Below are 24,481 nucleotides of genomic sequence, written 5' to 3' on the forward strand. Positions count from 1 at the left end.
TACAAAGAAAAAGAGAAGCCAGAGGAACTGACAGTAAATACAAGGAGAATCTGTTCTTAACAAACAGTGCTAGAAAAATCAAATTTCAAATTCAAGTCCTGTGCCTCTGACGTATAACAGCAGCTTATCATGTTACCAAAACCCTCTAATTTGAAGTGAAAAAACCCTAAACTACACAATTATAAAACTGCAGGCATTAAATTCTGTGTCTTCCCTAATTTCACAACTTTCCTTTTGTTAATCACTGATTAACACTGCAAACCCCAGCAGAGGGCCCTACTTGGCCCTTTACACTACAAAGCAACTGAGAAAAGAGGGTAAAAAGCTTTATTTCTGCTTCAGAATCTCCAGTTTGGGCATGACAAATCCCTCATAAACCAGCAAAGTGTGCTCTTAGCAGGTGTTGGCACAGCAAGATGCTCCTTCTTCCCAGTTTATCCCAAAGTCAAACAACTCATGCTAAATTAATTCTTATTTTCTGTAGAGCCAATGCACAGAACCTGCCGCACCCAGTGGGTGAAGGGCTGGATTTCTCCTGGTAAACCAATCCAAATAATCATATAGAGAAAAAAAATAGACCTAAACAAGACACAAATCTCATGGATCCTTGAACTCTTAGAGGTTTAGTTGGGAAAGAGTGAGAAGCAACCAGTGGAGCAATAGGAACCAAAGGTAAAAATAGTCAAAAAGAGAATAAATCAACATGGAGAATTCCCCGCTGCAGCAACAGAAATTAATTAATTAATCTTAGTTTGTGCATGACCTGGCCAAGAAAATGTAGTTTCCAGCACTGCCCCTTGAGGTGTTTATGTATGACAGCTTTATTTCTTTTAAAAAGTTGCTTTTAGTTCACTTATCTCCGATTTTCCATGTCCTCTACAGACACAGGTGGTGGTTTTCACCCTGATCCAGGAAGGATTTCAGGAGGAAATCAAGGTGCAAAAGCCACTATAAGTTTAGTAAACTGCCCAGGAGCTGGCAAAGACCTGAAGCTTTCAATGTGCTTCATCATTACCCCAATTTTCATTACCTCAATTTACAAACCTTTGGGACAGAGCTTTTTAAGCTTCAAAACCCATCCTGTTGGGGAATATCCTCTACAGCCACATCTCACTGAGGAAATTTTGGACAAATCCCTTGGGATTCAGAGCATGAACCTGCGGATGACCCTCCAAACCCCAACTCGGCACCTCAAAGATCCAGGGAGAGGCACAGGTGTGCTAAACTTTCCCTGTTTATCTTCTGACTACCAGAATTCTTTCTGGATCAGCTCCCGAGAACCCACAGGCCATAAATCCTGGCAGCCCCGACCCCAGAGAACACGTGCTCCCCCCACTAATGTCTCCAGCAGCTCAATCCCAATTCCTGCACCACTCCAAGCCTCGGTCCTAGATGCTACAAATTAGTTCTGACTATACAAATCCCAGCCATAACACTAAACCCAAAATTCCAAACAATAAAAGGGAATCTAAACCTCACCCAGAGACCATTTGCTCACAATATATTTTTTTATAATGTTTGCCGCAGAAATCAGAGCAGAAGTGGCCGGGGGTTTGATGACTTCTTTTGGGGGTGGACATGGTGACACCCCTTTTAGTGCCATAAAATCTTTTCCAGAGCCACCTTGCATGCTCTGCAGCAGGAGGGGATGAACTGCCACAGGAGCCCCTGGAAAATGCCTCCAGTCCTTCAGGAATGGCTGGGACACAGCGCAGTTCCCAACTCCTTCACCCAAGGATCAACTTCAGGTTGATTTTCCAAACTATCATAGAATAATCCTGGAATAGCTTGGGTTGGAAGGGACCTTAAAGCTCATCTTCCTCCACTCCTTTCCCACCTTCCACTATCCCAGGTTGCTCCAAAACCTTGTCCAACCCAGCCTTGGACAATTCCAGGGAACACTCCCACCAATCTGCTTCCATCCCAACCCCTCAGTGCCTCCAAAATAGTTGCCAGAGCATGAAAAAATGGAACAGATGGACAGCGAAGGCACCATCCTGCCTGCACGAGTGCTGCCAGCAGCAGCTGATGCAGGATTTTGGGACACCTGTCCCACCCAAAACAGTTGAATTTCTGTCCTAGGTTGCAATGTAAGATGTGCCCAAAGTATGTATTCTATCACCATCTACATGAGCTGTTGAAACTAGGTTGGGCAGTGTTTCCCTTGCCCCCTGCCTCCAGACTATCTTCTGTTAATGGCCCATCAATGCCCTGCTGCATGACTCATAGATAACTCCCTCCAGGAATTATCTCTGTTTAATAGGCAATCAAGGACCCATTACAAAACTGATAAAATGATATCAGCCCACTGTGAGATGCTCCGCCCAGGGGGAGGAGCCAAACATTCCCACCTGGATATAATCTGGGATTTGGGACAGCACAGGCAGCCTTATCCACTAGATTCCCAGAGGACAAGAGCTACCAGACCTTTCTACGGGATCACTGCTTCAACAAGGCCACTTCATCTGGACTGCTACCACCATGGTTTCAGGTTGTATTCTGACTCTGTCAGTGATCTTTTGTACTACTGCATGTGTTTTATTTTATTTTACCTTTTTTCTCTCCTATTAAATTGTTTTTTCTGACTTGGAGTCTCTCGCTGGTTTTGCCTTCAAGCCAGCACAATTTCCCTTCAGCAGCCTTGTCCAAGTGAAATCCCAGCTTTCCCCCGGGCTGCTCCAGCAGTTTGAGATGCCTCTTTTTTTCATTAAATTCCTCCTTCCAAGTTGAGAGCTTTTCCTAAATTTAATTTGAGTGAATCACTTTCTTGCCAAAGGAAAAAAACAAATCAGAGGTTTATTCTGATGCTATTGAATTCAATGCCTGTAAATTTAATTTCTAGCTGTACTTTTGTTTAAACATTTTATGGTGTCAATTACAACAAACCATGCAAATTAGGCTGCCAGTGGAATAAAAGGCCTATTCTAACAGATAATAAATAGTTCTTGTAATATATGTCCTAAAGTTAATTCATGTTAAATGTTATAATATGTAATTCATTCTCTGTAAGATGTAAGTTCATTTCTAATCATGTATACCACGGGTTAACTGGGACTGAGACAGCACGAAGGGGGACACGAGGAATTCCTTTGCTAGAGATTGCAAGGGAGGGACATGAGAAAAGTATGCCAAGAATTACATGAAAAGGGACACGAGAAAACTTCTGCCGGGAATCGTTAGAGGAGAACAAAACGACGGAAGAGGGAGATGGAGAACCCGGAGAACCAAATGATTACATCAGATCGATATCTTATCTGTCCCCGCCCGACATTAACATCTCTACACCGTCCCCAGACACAGCAATCAAGACATTGTTCTCCTGAGAAGATCCTTTCAACCCCACCAGAACCCGACCATGAATATCTAATGAGGCTGCCTCGGAAGGGGGAGTCTTGGAGTCCCGATTTTTCCTCAGCGAACCAGTGTATAAAAATGGACCGCCTCAGACCGAAAATGTGAACTTGGGGGGTGACATACTGTCAGAGTGTGTTACCGTGTTCACCCAGTGCCGAAACCCCGGGGTTTGACGCTGACCTTTTAATTGTGGCTATCAGAGACTGTTATTTTGTCTCAAAATAAATTCTAAAATTTGATTTATTGAATTTGGTCTATTGTATTTATTACAGTTCTCATCCATAACCTCATTAAGATGCTGTTCAAGTGTGTGCTCTGACTCCCAGATTGAGATCAAAATCTGCATCCTAAAAACAGGAGGATCTTTGGGGCAGCACAAGCTGCTAGCACAGAATATTGCATTTTTTCCAAAGGAAGATCCTGGAGCAAGAGGATGGTCTGAAATCCAAACCCTCCATGTCTGGTTTGGGACTCCAACAGAGCTATTTTAAACAGGTACCACAAATCCTATGCATTATTCCTGCTTATCCATGAGCATTTAAATGCCAAACTTGATGCAAATAAATTACTTCTTTGGTTGAATTATTGATATCCTCCAAGCCCTGCTGCCCTGACCCCCCCCCTTCCTTAAATCCATAGGGAAAACCAGCTGAAGTGTCACATTCCTTGCAGTCCCTGCAGGAGAAGCTCAGCACCTTTCTAGTCTTCCACAAGGTTCCATTTTGACCACCCCAAAAGAGGTTGGAGCCCAGCACAGACCACAGAGAGGCAGGAGGGATGGAGAGATCTGAAGGGGTTCTGTTTTTACAAAACCCGGAAGAGATTCCATGGACAGGGACTGATGTTTTCCCTGCCAGCTGCATGTCAGACTCAGGATATGCAGGATTTTGAGGACATCTGGTTGATCCTCCTCTTGTGATCCAGGAGCCTGGGAGAGAAGGCGGCTTCCTGCCAACACACTTGTGGGCCTGACAGACTGCTGACATGGAGACAGAGAGGACTTATCACTTCCAACCGGGAGCAGGTGATCCACTGACAGGAATTCCAGCAGCCAAGGCTTCGCGGGATCCTGGTCTATCCCAGGGAAAAAAGTTTGGCAGCTGTGGCACACAGACACCTGCACATCCCACAGGGATGTGGAAATGTCCTCCCACCCAAGGGGCAGCTCTGAGCCCTCATCCTGCAGGGGGATGGCTGAAGCCACAACCGGGGAGGGATGGGGAGATCTGGAAAGGAATGGAAGTGTGGGCAGCGAGCGCAATGGAAAGCTTTTCCTCACAGAGAATGTGAACAAATTGGTCTGTGCTCTGGACCTCACCATCCTTAACTGGGGTCTATCACCAAACTGGCCAAGCACCAAGATCCTGCCAGTGCTCCTTCCCTCCTGCATTTTAGAAAGATACCAGTACCAATGCCAGATGCAATTGTCCCCCTGATCCTCATGGGATGCAGCCTCAGCCTGAGGAATGTCCCTTTCCTCTGGGCTCATCCAGAGATGAGGATGTGGATCATCTCCATACTGACAGCTCCCAACACTACAGTCCCCATCCCACTTTCTGCTGGAGACTAGGAGTGTCTGGAGCCCAGCTCAGCAAGGACAAACAGCTTTGATGCTCAATTTGCTCCTACAGGGAATTATCCTCTCTCACCTCACTAACTGGGAATTGAAGTAGTTAAAAATGCCAATCATGAATCCAACAAGTTTATCCTTAACACCACCCCTGGATGCTCTATGGATTTGAGCCATGTCCTACCTAAGGAAAAAGATGGATTTACCACGGAGAGGAAACCACCACTTGCAGCCCCTTCAGGCACCACCTCCCTGCTTTCCTCAGCAGAGAAATCCTGGCCAGAGCACCTCCAACCACAGATGTTCCAACCACACATCTGGCACATCAATGGCTTTCCTCCATCCCTCTGCATAGACAGCAACTCCTTGATCTTCTGATTTAATATGGATTTCAAAACAAAGCACAGGCAAGTGTTTCCCTCCACTGTTGGGCATTTGTCTCTGAAAGGCCAGAAGAGCTCAGAGAGCTTTAGGCAGAGCTCTGGCTGGAGGTAGGGGCTCAGGGCCATGCTTGGGAGATGGAACAGAAAAATGTTGGCTCAGCCAACTCTGCCACTTTGGCCATGGAGGCTCCTCAGCAGCAACACCTTCCCATTTATGAATGGGGTGAAACTCCCCAACCCAACAATCTCCTGCTGCTCTTCAGGGCTTTTCCTGTGTCCAGAGGAGGGAACAGAGCTGAAAAAGAGTCTGGAACAACAGAAGCAGCTGAGGGAGCTCAGCCTGGAAAAAAGGAGGCTCAGGGGGGACCTTCTGGCTCTGCACAACTCCCTGAAAGGGGGGGGGTGTCAGGCTCTGCTCCCAGGGAACAGGGACAGGATGAGAGGGAACAGTCTCAAGTTGTGCCAAGACAGGTTTAGTTGGATATCAGGGAAAATTTCTTATGGAAAAGGTTGTCCAGCCCTGGCACAGGGGTGGAGTCTCCATCCCTGGAGGGGTTTAAAAGCCATGTGGATGTGGCACTTGGGGATGTGGGCTAGTGGTGGCCTTGGCAGTGCTGGGGAAGGGTTGGACTCAATGATTTCAGAGGGCTTCTCCAATCTGAATGATCCTGTGATTGTCTGAAACAGAAAATGAGGCCAAATCCAAGGAAAAAGGGGGTCTTTGAAGTCGAGGTGGGTGCACAGAGCAGCACTGGGCCCTTCTAGGATCACTCAAAGGTCTGGAGAATGTTGGGTCAAATCAAGCCAAGGGTGCATGGAGGGGTGAGATGCCTCCATCTCCCATTCTGGAAACATAAGCTTCATTTATCCTTCCTGGAAAAGTATGGGCAGCCCTAGAGAGGTCTGGTAGGTTGGTGCTATAAAAGAGAATGGCAAAACATAGCTGAGAAGGAATTTTCCATTCAGCATTAATTAGTTTCCATTAACACCCAATTCCACAGCTCACTTTTAGAAGAAAAGCTCTTTTGTTCCAGTTCCAGGGGCTGAAAAGGGCAATGAAGGGCTAAAAATGCTCTTCCCAGAGAAAGAAGAAATATCAGGGTTCATATTCCTGTAATTCCTGGGATTTGAAGATGTAGGGAAGTCACTTAAATGCAGAGCTTGATCTCTTCCTGCCAAGTAATTTTGTCATCAATATAGGAAGTTTCAGGGAAAAGCAGCAGCTGTATGAGCATCTTCAGTAGTAAACTCCTTCCATAGTTTAGGATAATTATTTGCAAAGAATCCTGGAGTGGTTTGGGTTGGAAGGGACCTTAAAGCCCATCTAGTTCCACCCGTTGTCATGGGCAGGGACACCTTCCACCAGACCAGGTTGCTCCAAGCCCTGTCCAACCTGGCCTTGGACACTTCCAGGGATATAAAAGAAATGTTCCATATTTGGAACAAGGAAGGAAATCCAGTAGGATCAGATTAATAAGGAAATAAAGAGAAAGGTGACTCTGCCCATCTTCCCTAAAGACCAAAACCCCAAAAAGTGGAATGAAACAAATGTTGAGGGTTTCCTTTCCTCATTTCAAACCCTTTCATGCTGGATTTGAGAGTTTTTCAGGGATTTCCAGCTACATGCAGTGCAGGGGATGGGAATCTCCATTTGCAGCCGAAGTGGCAGCAGGCAAGAATAAAGAGGAGCAGGGAATGCTCATCCCATTTCCCAGGGATCTCACACAAGACACTACAGCAACACAGAGCTCAGAGCCCCTTGGGTGCCCTCTAAGAGCCTGAAGACAACGTGGAGCTGGAAGAAGCAAATCTTAAACCCCTGGGTGCCCCCCATCCCTCCTTGGAGCTGGCAATGCCCCACTGGGAAGGCAGCTCAGGAAGGACTGGGATGTACAAAGATCCCACATCTGCTCCCACAGCCCAGGTACATCCAGTAGCTCCCACTCCCTCCAAACCCCGGCATGGGGGGCACCCCAATCCCTGGGCACCCCTGGAAAGCCACCAGGAGCCACATTCCCTGCTCTGCTCCCTCCATCTTGGCAGGTCCCACATAACCATGCTCCTCTACACAGCCCAAAATCTGCTTTGTTAGGGGTTTTGTGTTTTTTTGTTTTGGGTTTTTTTTTTTAATACTATGTTTAAAGTTCTATATTGCTCCAAAGTTTCCTTGTTTCATGTCATTGTTTGTTACTGTGTTTGAAAGTTGGCACATATTTGTTCAATTAAAGATTTATTTGCACTATTTGTTGAATAAAGATTATTCTTGCTAAAAGCTAAATAAAGTTTCATAAAAACTCACACATCCCATAAACAAAATACAATGTCCTTTCCAAAAAAGCACTGCACAAAAAATTTCAAAATCACTCAATTCATTAGACAATAAATCCACACACAAAATAACCAGGCCTTGCCAGAATACATCATAAAATCTCATTACAACATTTTCAGGCTGGGGCTTCAAAGCAGGAACACAAAGGCTCCACCAACCCCTCAGCCTTAAAAAATTGCTGGCAGCATGGCTGAAGTGAGTCACTGGCACCTCCCAAAAGCTTTAGCAGCTCCAGCAGCACCCATGGGTGCCAAATCCCTGCCGCCTGGCCACTCCGGATGGCTCTCGGCCAGAGGGGCCATCGTGGTCAGAGTGGGGATCCCGGGCATCACATTCCAGCTCTCACAAACCACGGAAGCAAATGGAGAGCAGGGCTTCCCAAATCAGCACCACATGCGCCCCTCTAAGCACTAAAGCAACAGGAGGAGTTTCCAAACCCATGGATCCATCCAGATCCCAGCACAATGACCAGGCTGGGGATGGTGACAGTTGCAAGGTGAAAAATAAGTCCTTGAAGTCTGAGCTGAGGTTTGAGGCAGAAAGTGATGGTACAATGCACTTAGGGAATCCCAGCCATGGAAAAGCATCCCTGGACTCATAAATGCTTCCAAAGGAAAATGGCAGCCCCAATGGTTTGGTTGGACCCAGCCAAACACTGACCATGGTAAAGGCACCAGCAGCACTGGCCTTTGTCACCCTGAGGGCATCTGTGCTGGCTTGAAGGCAAAACCAGCAAGAGACTCCAAGTCAGAAAAAAACCCAATTTAATAGGAGAGAAAATAAAAAGGTAAAATAAAATAAAACACATGCAATGGTACAAAAGATCACTGACAGAGTCAGAATACAACCTGAAACCGTGGTGGTAGCAGTCCAGATGAAGTGGTCTTGTTGAAGCAGTGTTCCCGCAGAAAGGTCTGGTAGCTCTTGTCCTCTGGGAATCCAGTGGGTAAGGCTGCCTGTGCTGTCCCAAGGCCCCGATTATATCTAGGTGGGAATGCTTGGCTCCTCCCCCTGGGCAGAGCATCTCACAATGGACTGATATCATTTTATCAGTCTTGCAATGGGTCCTTGATTGCCTATTAAACAGAGATAGCTCCTGGAGGGAGTTATCTATGAGTCATGCAGCAGGGCATTGATGGACCATTAACAGATGATAGTCTGGAGGCAGGGGGCAAGGGAAACAGTGCACAACTTAGTTTCAACATTTCATGTAGATGGTGATAGAATACATACTTTGGGCACATCTTACATTGTAACCCAGGACAGCATCTCAGCCTGGTACAGAAGAGGACAGTGGCACTACCACTGCAACCTGCCCATCACCAAAATCAGCATCATGGAATATCCTGAGTTGAAAGGAACACACAGAACCATCAATCCAGTTCCTGGTCCTGCACAGACACCCCAACAATCCCACCCTGTGCCTGGGAGCGTTGTCCAAATGCTCCTGGAGCTCTGGCAGCCTTGAAGCCGTGACCATTCCCTAGGGAGCCTGCCCAGTGCCAAAACACCCTCTGGGGAAATAACTTTTTCCTAAAATCCAGCCTAAAGCAGTTTCAGGTAAACCTTCTCTGCACCCAAAACAAAGCTGTGCCATCACACACAATCCCTGACCCTGAGCAAACCCGGTGCTAGTGCATGGGAACACCCAGCTGCGAAAAACTGGCATTTTCATTTACAACTCCACAACACCTAGATTCTTCCCTCAACCGGAATCTGGAAGTTGGAGAGGTTTTGGGGTTTGTTCCCCTGGGTTTATGTGCCGAGGGCTCCCAGAGAGCGATGGCCATGCACTGGCTGCACTCTCTCTGGCACAAATCCCAAACTTTATGGATGCACTTACCCACTCCCCTCTAAGCAACAGCTGTCCATGTGGATTTGGTTAGTTGGGAGCAGCTACTCCACAGCAGCACTGGAAGAAGCCCCCTGTGCCCAGGAACCCTCAGTAAGTCCCAAAAGAAAGGGACAATGGAGCATAAAAGGTGATGGCAGTGCCCCAGCCTGGCCTGGCTGGGTGTGACAGAACACCCCGGCTCTGCTGAGCAAGGGAAACTCTGGAATGATGCTAGGAAGAACCTGCTGAGAGAGGGATGAGGCTGTGGAATCATTTTCCAAGAAAAATGGAAGTGGACCTGGCTCTGCTGCCTGAACAGCACAGGGGAAATTAAGGAAAGGAGCAGAAAAGGGGGTGGAACGAGATGATCACTAAGGCCCCTTTTGACACAAACTATTCCGTGGTTCCATGATAACAGAGACAACAGTACAGATGACTCATCTCCTGAAAACCCAGGACACGTTTTCCACCTGGAAAAGTTCCTTGACTTTATTAAAATCAGCTGCTAAAGCTCATGCCACAGGAGGAAGCACAGGGCAAAGGTAGCCAAAGGACAAAGACCCTTGAGATGGGTCTTGATGAGAAGATCTGAGGTACATAAAGGTTCAGAGGGTTAAAACTCTGCTTTTTCCTGCCTCTTCAAGCACATAATCACTTGCTTCAGTTGATAGACACCTCCCTCCCCCAGTTCTTGGGGAATATATTGTCTCAGCAGGCAGAGGGGATGAACTCATCATGGTTTCCCAATCCTGACCAGGGACTCTGTGAGCTACTGGCAATACATATAAGTTATTATACAAATAAAAACTAGACCTGGCCAAGGGAGATATGCTGGCTCTTTAAGTCCCATCTGCATCCCAGCAAGGATCTCAATGAACTTTAAAAACCTTATTGTAACCACAATATTATATTCTAGTTTGGATCTGTTCCTTTGGAGCATTAGCTCTCATTTGGAGATATTTTTAGATTTTTCTATCCCACTCCTCATTATGAAACACTGAGCTGCAGATTGATTTATTTCTTAAAAGCAAGTTGCTGTTTTCCCAATAAGAGATTTAACAAATTTGTTCCACCTGTTCAGCTATGCTTCCAATGTCTTTTTTGTGGTTTCATTGGTTTGTTTTTTGTTTTTTTTTTATCCAAACCTCAAAGCCTCTAAACTCAGCATTAAAAGACAAGCACAGAATCATCACTACCACTCACAATTCAAATGCTGCTCCAAATTACTGCAAGCTTTCATTTGTAAGTCGATACAGACACCAAGATTATGGAGCTTAATGGCTATGGGCACAAGCACACTCTTCCAAGGGTATTCTCCTACTGGAAATCCTGCCTTGCTGGAGCACGGGCTGGCTGCCTCATCCCCTCTATCCTCCTCCCTCACCCCAGCTGACCCCAGCCCCCGATGGCAAACAGAGCTACTGAAACAGAAATTAAATCATCCTATATATTAAAAAATCCTATATTCACCAGAGCCCCTCCAGCCCAGTGTTTTCCATCATTTTATGGAAGAAACTGTGGTTGCCCCATCTCTGGAAAGGTCCAAGGCCAGGCTGGAGCAACCTGGGATAGTGGAAGGGGTTTCTGCCCATGGGAACAGGGTGGTCCCATCTTGACTCACCTCACTGCTTCTAAGAACAGTTAATTTGCTTCAAGAACCTCTTTTTGTGCAGCCTAAATTCACAACTGACCATGTGAGAAATCTCAAAAGAATAATTTTTAGCTTTCCCAAAGCATTTTTTGGCAAATATTTTAAGAGCAGCATTTCAGGGCAGCAATTTCCTGGTGGGTAATGGGAGTGCACAGGTGTGCACAAGAGCTGGCCAAAAATTCTGCTTCATTTATGTGCAAATGGTTCTGTTGTGGAGATTTCAGAGGGAAAGAAAGAAACAAGGATCCTGTATAAAATAACCCAAGTTCTTCCAATCTGAGCATGTCAGCACTGAGCAATAATAGTAGAAGCCTGAGAAAAATCATGAAATTATTGAGGTTGGAAAAGCCCTCTGAGATCAGAGTCCAACCATTCCCCCAGCACTGCCAAGGCCACCATTGACCGTGTCCCCAAGTGCCACACCCAGCTACGGGGCTGGGGACTCCACTACTCCTGTGCCAGGGCTGAACAACCCTTTCCATGCAAGGTGTCCCTTAAAGCCTCTTGGCCAACAAAGCCCAACACTGCTGATCTTCTGCAGATGCAGCAATCGGCACCTCCTGAGCAGCCTGACAGGTTGTCTTGGGTTGCAATATGTAACCAAAAAAGTGTATTCTATTTGCCATCTGTTGAAACCAGTTGGGGAGGTGTTTTTCTTTATCTCTTGTATAACCCATTCCTCACAACTCCAGGGGAAAGTGGGCAGGAGCCTTCAGTTAATGGGCCAGCTGTTAAAACCAGGTGGAGCAATGTTCCTTATCTCTTCCACAACCCATCCTCCCTCCAGGGGATATCTTCTGTTCCTGGGCCATTAAGGCTCACCACATGACTGATAAAATTACATCATCCCATTGTGAGATGCTCTACCCAGTGGGAGGAGCCAGGCATTCCTACCTGGATAAAAGCTGAGATTTCAGAACAGCAGGGCAGCCAGTTTTCCACTGGATTCCAGAGGAAGACTGGACCTGTTGCCATATTCTGTTAGCTTTCTGATTGTTTACAATTCTGTAGTGGGGTTTTCTCACACTTGTAACATAAAAAAGAGTTGTTTTTCACATTCCTTTCTGATGAGGGTCAACTGATGGACTTCTAGCCTGGCCAGTGGGATGGAGAGGTGGTAACCTTATTCTCCAATCCCTGGTCATTGTCCAGAATCTATATATGTGAGGTCATCATAATAAAGCTTCTTCTTCTTGGAGTCAGAGAGTGTGTGAGTATCATTTTCTCTTTGTGTCCTCTAGCAACACAGACCCATCTCACCAACACTGGACCCTTTCTACAGGATCATCTCTACTGCAACAGAACGACATCTGTCACTCCAGGAGGACTTATTTTGGACTGCTCCCAACACCCTTGAGGTGGTGTATTTTCCTTTATGTATATTTTTGAAAACCCTTTTGAATGGTTTGTTCCTATTTCTCCCCTGAAGTGGATGGTTTTACCCAAAGTTTTCTCCTTCCTCACCTGGTTGTCATTCACTCCCTAGACCTGCCTTTTACTCCATCTACATAAATGTCAATCCTCCCTAATCCCTGCCCTTTGTTCTAGAAAGTTCCCTGTCAGTCCTTGTTGTCCCAACCCCCTGCCTAAACTCCTCCCAGGAACTCCCCTATTCCACAAGGCCCCATTGGCCCATGTGAGCCTTTCCATTGCCATTGTCTTTCCTATTGATTATCATATTGTGAGTACCTCCTTAATCTCCTCCCTGTTGTATCCCTGATTGGTTGAAGAATTGTACCCTCCTCCTGTACCTCCCCTGTTTTAAAAACTGTGTCCAATGCCTTTTGGGTGTCTTTTCGTCCCTGACCATCTCAGGGAATAAACTCCTTTGAGAAACACACAGAAGGCTCCTCCCTGTTCTTCGCCCTGATCCTAGACGCTGTACCACTGGCTGCTGTTGAGAGCAGAAGCAGCCCTGCTCTGTACTGCTACTCAGGTCAAAGCCAGACCTGGAGGTGGCCACTCCTGGAGTTGACCAGGTAGTGAGGGCTACCTTGGGGGATTTCTCTGGCAATTGCATCACACCCTGACTAACAAGGTGTCAGGTCGTATTCTGTCAGTGTTTCTAGGAATTTTTGTTTATTTGCTTGGTTTTTGTACTACTACATTTGTATTTTTAATATTCCTAGTAAAGAACTGTTATTCCTATTCCCATATCTTTGCCTGAAAGCTCCCTTAATTGCAAAATTATAATAATTTGGAGGGTGGAGGTTTACATTCTCCATTCCAAGGAAAGCTCCAGCTTTCCCTGGCAGACACCTGTCTTTCTAAACCAAGACACAGGTTCCTTTTCCCAATGGACACCAACCCTGGCAGATCTTGGTGGAAAAACCCACGAGGGGCCCAAACTCAGCCCAGCCCAACAAGCAATTCTTGATCTCCAAAACAAGCAGCACAATTCACTGGATGTAAAGATAAATTGATTCCTCATCCTCCTGCAGTTCCAGCTGCCACACACATCTCCATTGGCCCCCAGTCAACAGAGCTCCCTAAACCACTCACCCTGTGGGGTGAAGCCCTGGCTACACCAAGCCCAGCTGAACCAACCAATCTAAAAGCCACCACAACAGAAGCTGCCGGGGACACGGAACCAAGCGGGCATCACAAAGAACATGGCCAATCTCTTCCATTTCTAAACCGCCATAAATTTTCCCCACAGGAGTTCAAGATCTTCAAACCCAGAGAAGTGGCCTTAAAAAACCCCAAACATCCAAGCAATTACCCTAGATTTTGTTCCATCTCAGGCGCCCGTCAAGCTGACACATCCTGACATGAGAGCCATGGGGACATTCAGCTCAGCCACAGCTCCTCCTGCTCTCAGACCTCTCCCCAGAGCACAATTCCCTCCACAATCAACCTCTTTATCAGCAGGAACATTTCAGTCAGATCCATTTCGGGGTACGACCAAAAATAAAATCCAGGGAAGGTGGATTTCTGGAGCAGCAATAATTCCAGCTCTGTTCTGGAGACATCAGGCATATTTCATGGGAAGATGTCAGCTCCTCACATTTAATGCTGACACTGTCATTTGCCCTTCAGCGAGGAGAAAGGCACGTAAGCAACACAAACCAAACTGAAATTTCCCCATTGCAAAGCATTCCTGCCAGGAATCACAATCCCAGTGTCACGTTTCTTATGTCCTTCCTTCCACAGTAGCCTTCGAAGGCTGCACTTCCAAAGTTTTATTGCTCAGAATTCCTCATGCCAGAGTTCACAGAGGATCCTGGACACCCCTCTACACCAGTTTCAGGCCAGTGCCTTTCTATATCAAAGTGAAATCAAAGGGAACAGCTGGATCAGGACCAACATTACAACTTTATTCCCGATTTTTTGTGTCAAAGTCCCCCTGTTTCTCACAAATGCAGTTTTGCTTCATTCTCCAAACACACACAACAACCAGGACAGAGGGACTGGTGGATGAACATGTGACACAACACCCTCACAGAAAACATTTATTCCCATTTAATTCCCATTTATTACTGTTTAATAATACTTCAGACCAATCCGGCCCCAGCACAAGGGGAAGCCCAGGTAGGGTGAGGGCTAAGATGACTTTTGGGGTCTCAGGAAGGGCTGCCCCTTCCAAAGTCAATTTGTATTGCCCAACCCAAATGTTTTCCTTTAGTTGTTTCTAACCCACCTCTTTACCAGCTTCTAAGAGCCTCACAGAAGTTAAAAGTTAAAACCCTTCCAATCCCAGTGTTTTTAAAACTCTGATTCAGGCACTATCTCACCACACTTGGCCTTGCTCCAATTAACCCCTAAATGCCAAGGGGTCAAACAAAAAGCAAAAATTATTTATTATCTCCAAGCTGCATCTGCTGACAAACCCTGCAGTGGGTTTTTTGTTGCTATTGTTCTCCAGGTTTCGGCTTTTTGAGCGCTTCATGATAAGAAAATTGTTCAGTAAATATGTCAGGAGCCCTTCCCTGTCAGCCGCCATCGCCTCAGGATGTGATTGCTGTTCACAGACATCAAAATTTTTGCTATTTGCCAGATTTCAGAATGCAAACTTGGATCCTGAGAGATACCTGGCTCTGCTCCTGTGCACCAGCAGCAGGAATTTTTAACTCCTTCAGTACCTGATCCACCTTGAAGCCACATGGGATCTTCACAGGGATCTGACTAAAGGGTAGGTGCCCCAAACACCCTATGAACCCTCATTAGCAGAATTATCATTTATAAATTGGGGTTTCAGCATCTTCAGAGATGGGGGAAAAAAAGAGTTTTGAGTCAGAAGGACCCAATAGAGAAGCTCATGGTCAGTGAGTGGGGGTACTACAGTACAGGGGTCCCTGGGGGTCTTCTCCTGAACCCATCTGCACAAAACTGGACTCAGAAAGACTTTTTTAGGAACAAGTTCTTTAATATTCCAGCCAAAATCCCCCTGATCCAACATTTAGGTACCAGAGGAGAAGAACTTGAGTTACTCTCAGCTTAACATGACCCTCAGCCCCCATCTCAGCAATGGGATTGCAGAGGGACCCCACAGCCTTCATGTGAGGTGCTGCTGTCTGGAATGGGGTGAGGATGGAGGGAAGGGGTTGAAAGCATCACTGAGAACCCCAAATTCCATATCACTTCCAAACAGCCCAGTTATTCCGGAAAGCAGGAGAAAAGCTGCCCAGCAGCATAGGGAGGAAAGAGTTGACAGCTCTTTGCTGCATCCAGCGTCATTGTTCTTGGCAAATTCAGGCTGTTGTTGGAAACATGCGCCAGACGCTGGGATTGGAGCTGAGCCTGCAGGAGCAGCACTTGGGATTTAACACTTGAAGACCTCAACTTCCCTGAGCTCCTTCTGCAGCTCCGACCAGGACACTGACAGAGCACATCTGGAATTGTCCAAGCCCTGCAACCACACAGAGGAGTGTGAATGACCTGCCGAGCACCTGTGTTTGAGGTCAAATCCTGCTTTTATTAGGAATGTGCTGGCTCCCAGCATCCCTGGCAGTGGCACAGAGATTCTCCTGCCCCTCTGCTGCTGCTGAACCTGAAATAAGAACCAACCCCTGGACACAGGGGAGATGCACTGGACTGAGCCCGGAGTGTTGGATTCCATACAGGGGATCCAGGGATTACACCAGACAGCATTCCTGCAGGTGTTGAGCATGGAGACTCTCCCATCTCCTAAGCAAAATCCACCCTACCAGCAGAAGGTTGAGTTTTTCTCTTGGTTTCAGCATCTCACCAGACACGGAGGCCAAGCTCAGCTGAGCCAGGATTAGTGCTGAGCTCCCAAGGCTCAGCTAAAGCCTTCAGTTCAAGGACTTTTCCTGCACACATTCCCTTTCCAGAGAATGAAGAAGAAGATGGTTTGGGTGGGAAAGGACCTTAAAGCCCATCCCATTCCACCCCCTGCCATGGGCAGGGACACCTTCCAGTATCCCAGGTTGTTCCAAGCCCCATTCAGCCTAGCATTGGACACTTCTAGGGGTGGAACAGCCATAGAATCTGTGCTAGGGCCTCACCATCCTCACAGGGAAGAATTCCTTCCCAATATCCAATCTAAATCAACCCTCTTCTTTTAAACCCATCACCCCTTGTCCTTTCACCATTAAGTCCTGCACAGTCCAGGAATCTCTGGAGGAGCTCTGTTCTGAGACAAAACAACTCTTGTCAACAACAGGAGAAAACCCCAAGTTGACAATAAAGATAATGCTCAAAAGAAGATTTAATATTCCTTTAAAATGGAATTACCAACTTTAAATTTTGCCTTCCTGCCCTCCCCTAGAAAAAAGAACTCCCCTTTTGACCTTAGAAATCTGCCAGAATTTACTCCAACAGCATGTGGAGGTAATTCCTGATGGGCTTCCCTCAACTTTGGATGGGATCTCCCCCCTTCCCAGCAAGAGTTAACACCCTGGACAGACAGAGCAAGCACCAACAAACCCATCCACAGCCCCAAGGCAGCCAACTACTCATTGAGTTCATTATCACTCAAAAGATACAAACAGCTGCAGTAGAAAACCCAACTCTTTTCTTCATCCTGCTCTTGAAATGCACCTCATCAGCTGCACATCCAGCGATTCCTTGTCTGATCCCATTTTTCTGCCATAGGTTATGTTTTATGGGAAAAAAATGAGAATTCAAGTTTTCCAGGCAGAGCCTTCCTGCAGCTCCAGGAACAGCAGCAACTGCAGTAAAAAAAAATTAAAATAAACCCCTCATTTTTGAGTCTGAACTGTTCCATCCTCTTGGGTTGGCAACAGTTCCAGCTGCCAGCTTTAAATGCCTTATCCTATTTTCCTATTCCATGGGAAAATTAGAATAAAGTGCTGGTTAAGGGAACCAGTAGCTTAGCAACTTGTTTGCAAAGTTGAAGGAAATGATTGCTCTGAAATGACTTCCTGGATTAATTTCACTGAGGCCAGCACATGGGGAAGACTGGAAGGATCACAAAGGTCTGTTTAGGCCATTAGTGCCTGCCCCACATCCCTGGGAAACCTGGGGAAAGCTACTGCCGCCTCGTGGATCAGAAAATATAAGGAAGAATTCAAATATTTTGTTATTTTGAGCAAATATAAATATTATTATTATTATCAAATTAGAATGAGATTCAAAGACTTGTATTTAATTTTTTTTTTTCTGGACAGGGCACTCCAATCTTTTCAACTCTCTGGGAAGGAATGCCAGCATTATCCAGTTAAAACAAGAAATGGAAAAGGGAGAAGATACAACTGGGAAGATGCCCTGAGAAGCTGGGGCTGTCCCATCCCTGGAAGTGTCCAAGACCATGCTGGAGCAATTTGAGATAGTGGAAGGAGTCCCTGCCCATGGCAGGGAATGGAATGGGATGAGCTTTAAAGTCCCTTCCCACCCAAACCATGCTGGGATTCTGGGATTAAGCAGCACAATGGGTCTGTCAGACACAGCATCCCCCCAACCCTGCTACCTACAGATAATTTACAACTACACAGCCTGTACCTGCTCCCAGGTGGATTTGACTTCCAGCACCAGCTCAGGGAACACCTTCCTCTCCCCCTCTGAGTGCTTTGTGTCTCAGGAGAGGCTGAAAGCCCAGAGGTGACAGCAATTGCAAAGAGGGATTAAAGGATAAAGGCAGCACTCAGGGACAGCACCCCGCTGGCCTGGCACGGGATTTAACCCCTGGGGCACCAGCACTGTCCAGGAGGGGAGCCAGGAGGGGTCTGAGCTCCCAAGGGCCATGCGAGAGGCAGCTCTGGCAGGAGACAACTCTTCCCCAGTCCTCTCCTCCTCCCTCCTGGAAGCATCCAGCAGCTTCCAGCCATTGTGGCCACTGTCCTGCCACACCATGCAGTGACCACAGCCCTGTGCAGCACAAACAACCCTTGTCCCATCCACCACAGCAAAGCCACATGACACAACAGTCACTGCCATGAAGTCACCGAGCCAGTGGTTCCAACCACAGCAAAGCCACATAACATGGACCCTTCTCCATGGACATAAACCTGCACACGATGGACAAGGACTCTCACACCATGGAACACAGATCATCCCCATGGACATGGACCCTCACACCATGGAACACAAACCCTCCCCATGGACATAAATCCACACACGATGGACGTGGACCCTCACACCATGGAACCCAGACCATCCCCACACCATACAAACCCTCCCCATGGACACAAATCCTCCACCACACGATGCCACCTCATGTCACACAATGCCGGCAGCTGCAAAGCCACACAACCCTGTGCCATGCAGTGAACACCAATCCTGATGGGATCCTTCCAATTCAGTAGATTCTGGGATTCTACTGCAAGAACCATCCCCAAGGACTGCATCTCAGCTCCAGCCCCAAAGCTGAGGTGCAGCCAGGCAGGAGGATGCTGGCAATTCCATTTGGAAGATGTTACAGGACTGGTACCCCATCAATGGGGTCCTGCATCATAAGGACTTTGCACTTATAACAGCATTTCATTTGGGATTAGGGAAAGAGTTCATTTCCATCCATACCCATGTGGGAGTGATTATTCCTGCTGTAGTAGCATCCAGGCCCAACTGGCACCATTAGCACATAGAGTTTAAGGAGAGAGCACTTACTAATGCAACCTTCCCATAAAGGCACTTAACCACGGTAAAATTGCATCCAAATCTCCCACTTAACCACGGTAAAAATCACATCAAACCTCCCTGTGATTCCATGCTTGTGCACAATGGATCCTGACAGATTATACCTCTTCAGGGACACACTTCCCACTTACTGCATGGTTTACTCAGTGCTTCACATCCCCCAAACCCTTCACAGACCAGTACCTTCTGCAGCCAGACACCTCTAAAAATAACATCCTCCCCAAGTGTTGAAAGATATTAAAATATAAAGCCATTAACATAAAATAAGACTGGAATGAGAGCTCCACATGCTCTGAAGCTCTCATGGTTTGGCTTCCAGTCAAGAAAAATATATTGGATTAGTCTGAGAGCAAAATTAGGCTAGTGTGCAGTTTAATTAGCATTACAAGACACTACATGTGTATGGGAGAGCAGGGAAGATTTATGTTATTATGTGGTAAGAAAAATAATGTTAAAACATTAATATGAGGTTGATACAGCACCATTTACTCTGGGGTTAAGGGGACGATAACTTTGGAATGCTGTTAAAAACCCAAGTTCAAGGATTTGCCATGGAACTCATCAAAAAATTGTGGGAAAACCCTGCAATTTGGTCATGGGTCAGTCAAACACTTACTTTGGCAGCAACATTCTCCATCAAGGAACTCAGTAAATGCTGATAAAATGTCCTAGTCCTCACACAAAATCACAATTTTTCTCCTTCATGGAATGAGCAGAAAACAGAAATGAAACCCCAGCTCAGCTGTGGAGGAGGCTGGGGGGGGGGGGGGGCAGAAGGAAAGGCACCCTTGCAGCACCATAAATCTGGGAATAAGGACTTTGGGAAGGTCCTGATTGAGTTGAAGGTGTCCCTGCCTGTGGCAGAGATTAGACTTGATGGCCTTTGAGAGGTCCCTTCCACCCCAAACCCTTCTGTGATTCCACAATTCCCAAGGGCCAGCTGGGCTGCTCCCACACAGCCAAAGGTTTCTCCTCACACCAGAAATTCACCCCACAGGAAACGCAGGATGCACCTCCAGCCCTCGGGAAGAGCTCACACTGTATTTAATTTCCCAAAGGATGCAACACATCCTGCAGCCACTGCCATGCTCCTGTCACTCTGCAGCATCTCAACAGGAGGAGTTTTGGATTCAGGCCAGATTTTGCATGGAATATTCATAGGCAAAGCAGCAGGAATAAGAGAATTTGAGTTGTGAATGAAGGTAACCAGAGCCTGACATTTGCCTCAGAGCTCTGCAGGCTCCCTTTCTTGCTCTCTGAGAGCTTCTTTCAGCTACAACCAGGACCATAAAGTGGAATTTGAGGGAAAACCCACTGTGGGGGCACATCCCTAATCACCATCTTCCCTCTGCACACACACAGCCTTTCCTTAAACTGGGATCAGAGCCATGAATGAAATCCCAACACACAGGCCCTGAGCAGGGATTTAAAGGTCTGAGCCCACAGGACCCATACTGAGGTTGCTTCCAGAGGAGGCTGGAGAAGCACGTCCAACAGGAGCTCTGCTCAAAGCTTTCAGCACGTTGGGCAGGTTTCAGCCAGGATGCAGGAACTAGACACAGGGATGAAGATGCATGGATGAGCTACAGGTATGCTCAGGGTGGAAGGAGCCTCTGGAGCAGCTTTGACACCTTTAGAGCCTTTGTGCCAATCACACCAAGAGCTGTCTCTTACTCTGGAGTCAGAATTGACAAAAAAAAAGGGAAAAATAACTGCAATTTTACACTGTTGAGGGAAAAGAAAGGAAGAAATTCCTCCCTGTGAGGGTGCTGAGGCCCTGGAACAGGTTGCCCAGAGAAGCTGTGACTGCCCCTGGCTCCCCTGGAAGTGTCTAAGGCCAGGTTGGACAGGGCTTGGAGCAACCTGGGATAGTGGAAGGTGTCCCTGCCTGTGGCAGGAAGTGGGACTGGATGAGCTTTAAGGTCCCTTCCAGCCCAAACTATTGCATGATTCTGTGAAAGCAACACCAAGGTTGGGAATGCTGATGTGGGCACTGCTCCAAAGTGGGAACATCCCTCGTTAAAAAGGTGAAAAATGGACACTGAGATCAGACACCTTGGCACCGGGAAGGTGAAATGCCAGTAAGCAAATTCCTGCTCAGCACTTTTTTTTTGATGACTCAGCACCTCCCTTCCCTCCCCCCACCAGCTGCAAGCACCTCCACAATTAGTTTGACAAAACTGATGGCATTTGATCCCATTACCAGGTTTTGGCAGTTTTTATTCCCATCTCGGGACACTCTCAGGGCACACACTCTACCCAGCATTGGCCAAAAAACAAGTTTTGGCAGAAACGTGGCATGACAGATTTGGTTGGAGAAAAAGCCCAGGAATGATGCTCTGCACAGCTCAAATATTGCAAGGATGATTTTTTGACAGCAAAATATGATTTAATTTAGGCATAAAATCCTCTAAAGGGACACAGTGCCCTGATGTGGATCTCCGCAAGCAGAGCCTGCCTGACAGAATAGAATCCCTATGCTATCTCACAGCACACCCATCCAGAGGGATTATTTGGATTTTATACCACCAGCCAAGGCCCCACCACTCCCCAAACCCTCTCTCACACCTCCAAGCTACTGAAGAGTCAATGAATTAAAGCAGCTCTAACAAACTCCTCATCTCAAAGCCAATGCAGTGATGCAACACCTGGCAGGTTCTGGGACAAAGATGTGGAACTACAATGCCTCAACCTCTGCCATGAAAATCTGCCCTTCTATCCCAAATGAGTTACATATTTGGATACCCTGCGAGATAGGGAAGTGGGGCGTTATCGAGCTGCCAAATCTCACTTCTGTCATGAGGTCATTTCTGGCACGTAGCCACATGAGGTTTCAGCCAAAATCTCAGCACTGACCATCACTCCCCATCCTTCCCCCTGTGCTCCTCTTCCTCATGCCTCAGGTCGAGGGGGGGAGAATAAAATAATTAAAAAGTAAAGAAAAAAGGGTCAGGAAGGGGAGCATCTTTTGTGTTTAAGTTAGCTTGTACAATCACTACACACACAGCACTCGGCCTCTTCACTGAGGACACCAGCAGCTGAAGGGAATTTAAGGGCTCACAGCACTGCGGTCATTAGTCCCCTCCAAATGAACCCTGACTCTGACCATGGTTCTCAGGAGAGAAATGTCATTGATCACATCTCTTGAATGAATTATTTAGTAATTTCAACCCAATTTATGCAAGCATCACATGTATGGGATCACACTTTGGGTTTATCAGCAGTGCAGGTTGGAAGAGCTACCGGGTACCCCACACGTACCCCAAAGCTGGACAGGAACTTTCTAAATAAAGCTGTTTGCAAACCTCTCATTTTACTGCTTTAATCACTGAAGGGTTGCACTCACAGCACCCCAGGACACCCAAAGTGCTTGTTTTTAGCTGCACATCGACTGAAGGCAGAGAAATCAGCAAGAAACGGGTGAGCAGCACCACTACAAATCTCATTAATCACACATCATGGCAGCCCTTCCCAACCTGAGCGGCTCGAGACACTCAGCCTTCCTTTCCCATGTCCCTACTACCAGCAACCTTTCTCTCCAACCCAACTGCTTCAATGTGCCCCAAAGAATATTTCATCTCAAGCCTGACAGGCCAGATGTAGAATAAAGAAATAAATAAATAGTGTTACCTTATCTGGAGTCCATCAGCTGCAGCAAGTGACGCTCAGAGCTCCGTCTGCATCCAGAGACAAATTATCTAACACTGTAACTTATGAATGCCTCAAGTATTTGCCCTGGTATTTCATTATACACTCGCTGGAGAGAAGAGCTCGAAAGACTAAATAGATCCATCAGGATAACACGAAAGGCACTCCGGCCGTGCGCTATTCCAAGGCAACCCAGGAATCCCAGCACGACACCAAACCGCTCCGGCTCACTCTGAGTTGACACCGCTCGAGGGGCAGCGAGGGGAGAGCGCAGAGCGGTGACCCGGGAGCTCGGCTTCCCTCCGGTTCTGCGCTGGACTTGGATTTATTACGGGAAGCTGCGGGATCCAGGCAGCGAAGGAAGCGCAAGCCCGGCTTTCCCAGGGGCAGCCGAGGCCGGCGCGGCGGAACGGCTCTCGCTGCCAAGTGGGAGGAAGAGTTCCAAACTCGCCGCTTTATCAAAGCTATTTTTGTCCTTCCCCACACACACTGATAACCAGCAAGGCGAGAACCGCCGGGGTGCCGAGGCAGGGCTTGGCATCTCCCCGGAAACCCCGCTGCGACTCCGCGGCAAAGCCACCCGGCACCTTGAGGGAGCGGACCATCCGCTCGGGAGGCTCGGAGGGGAGGAAACTCCTTCCTCCAGTTTATCCTGCTCGCAGCGAGGTTTCGTGCCTGGAGCTAAGTTTGCGAGCGGAGGCCCCAGCTCTGCTCCGTCTCTCCCAGAGACTCTCGGGACAGGCGACACCCCCAGGAGCTAGGGACACCGACGGGGACAACCAGGAGGCTACTACCCACCTGGCCTGCACAGGCTGAGGAGCTGCTGCGGGGGGGACACCGAGGCATCACCCAAAAAATGACGCACCTGGGCTGGGGGAGAAGTGGAATCACGAACCCAGCGCAGGAGGAGGGAGGGGAACGAGCGGAGGCCGTGCGGGACCGGGACCCAGCGTGCACGGCGGGTGCGGGGCTCCCCGGCAGCAGCACCCCGCGCTCGGGGGTACACCGCAAGGGCCAGGGCGGAGCCGCTGCCCCCGGCCAAAGCCGGACTGTCGGGACACACAGCGGGTCTGTCGCGACAGGGAGACGGCGAGCAGCAGGTGGAACACAGCCGGCCCTGCAGCCCGTCACCCCCAACCCAGACAAGCTCCCCCCGCACTTCCCCCCCACACCGCGAGTTCGGGACTTCCCCTCTTTTTCCACCAAACTCCCCCGAGGGGCCGTTCTGAAGCGCCCCGGGGCGCGGCATCCGAGCGCGGGGATGGAGACGGGGGATGGCCCCGAGCAGCGCGGAGGCCCCGCGGTCTCCCCGCCCCCGGCCGGACCCACCTGCTGGCGCCGCTCCGCGCCCTCGGCCGCACGCTGCGGGCGGCCCCCGGCCGGAGCTCTGGGCGCTGCCGCCGTCCCGTCCCGGCGCGGCGGGGCCGCGGGCTGCGGGCCGCGGTCTCGGCGGAGCTCAGAGCGCAGCTCCAGGTAACAACCCAGCGTCAGGACGTGCAGCGCCAGCGACAGCGCGAAGAAGCCGAGGAAGAGCCGCCAGCTGCCGCCGCAGGCGCAGCCGCGGGGAACCGCCGCCCTGCGCTCCGCGCCCATGGTACGCTCAGGCGGGGCGGCGCGGAACGGCCCCAGCGCTACTGCTCCTGGGGCGCGCCGG

At 48.2% G+C, this 24,481-nt stretch overlaps 1 protein-coding gene across 2 annotated transcripts in view; it reads right to left on the minus strand.

Annotated features, from left to right (window-relative positions):
* Positions 1 to 24,481, minus strand: part of EDA (ectodysplasin A) — an 82,608-nt gene extending 58,127 nt beyond the window's left edge. For both annotated transcript variants that reach the window (XM_040089138.1, XM_040089136.1), the window contains exon 1: positions 24,157 to 24,481. In XM_040089138.1, the coding sequence (XP_039945072.1) occupies positions 24,157 to 24,420 (264 nt within the window). In that variant the 5' untranslated portion in view covers positions 24,421 to 24,481. The remainder of the gene's footprint in view (positions 1 to 24,156) is intronic.

This window comes from Hirundo rustica, chromosome W (genome assembly GCF_015227805.2).
Source record: "Hirundo rustica isolate bHirRus1 chromosome W, bHirRus1.pri.v3, whole genome shotgun sequence".
In the NCBI taxonomy this organism is placed as follows: Eukaryota; Metazoa; Chordata; class Aves; order Passeriformes; family Hirundinidae; genus Hirundo; species Hirundo rustica.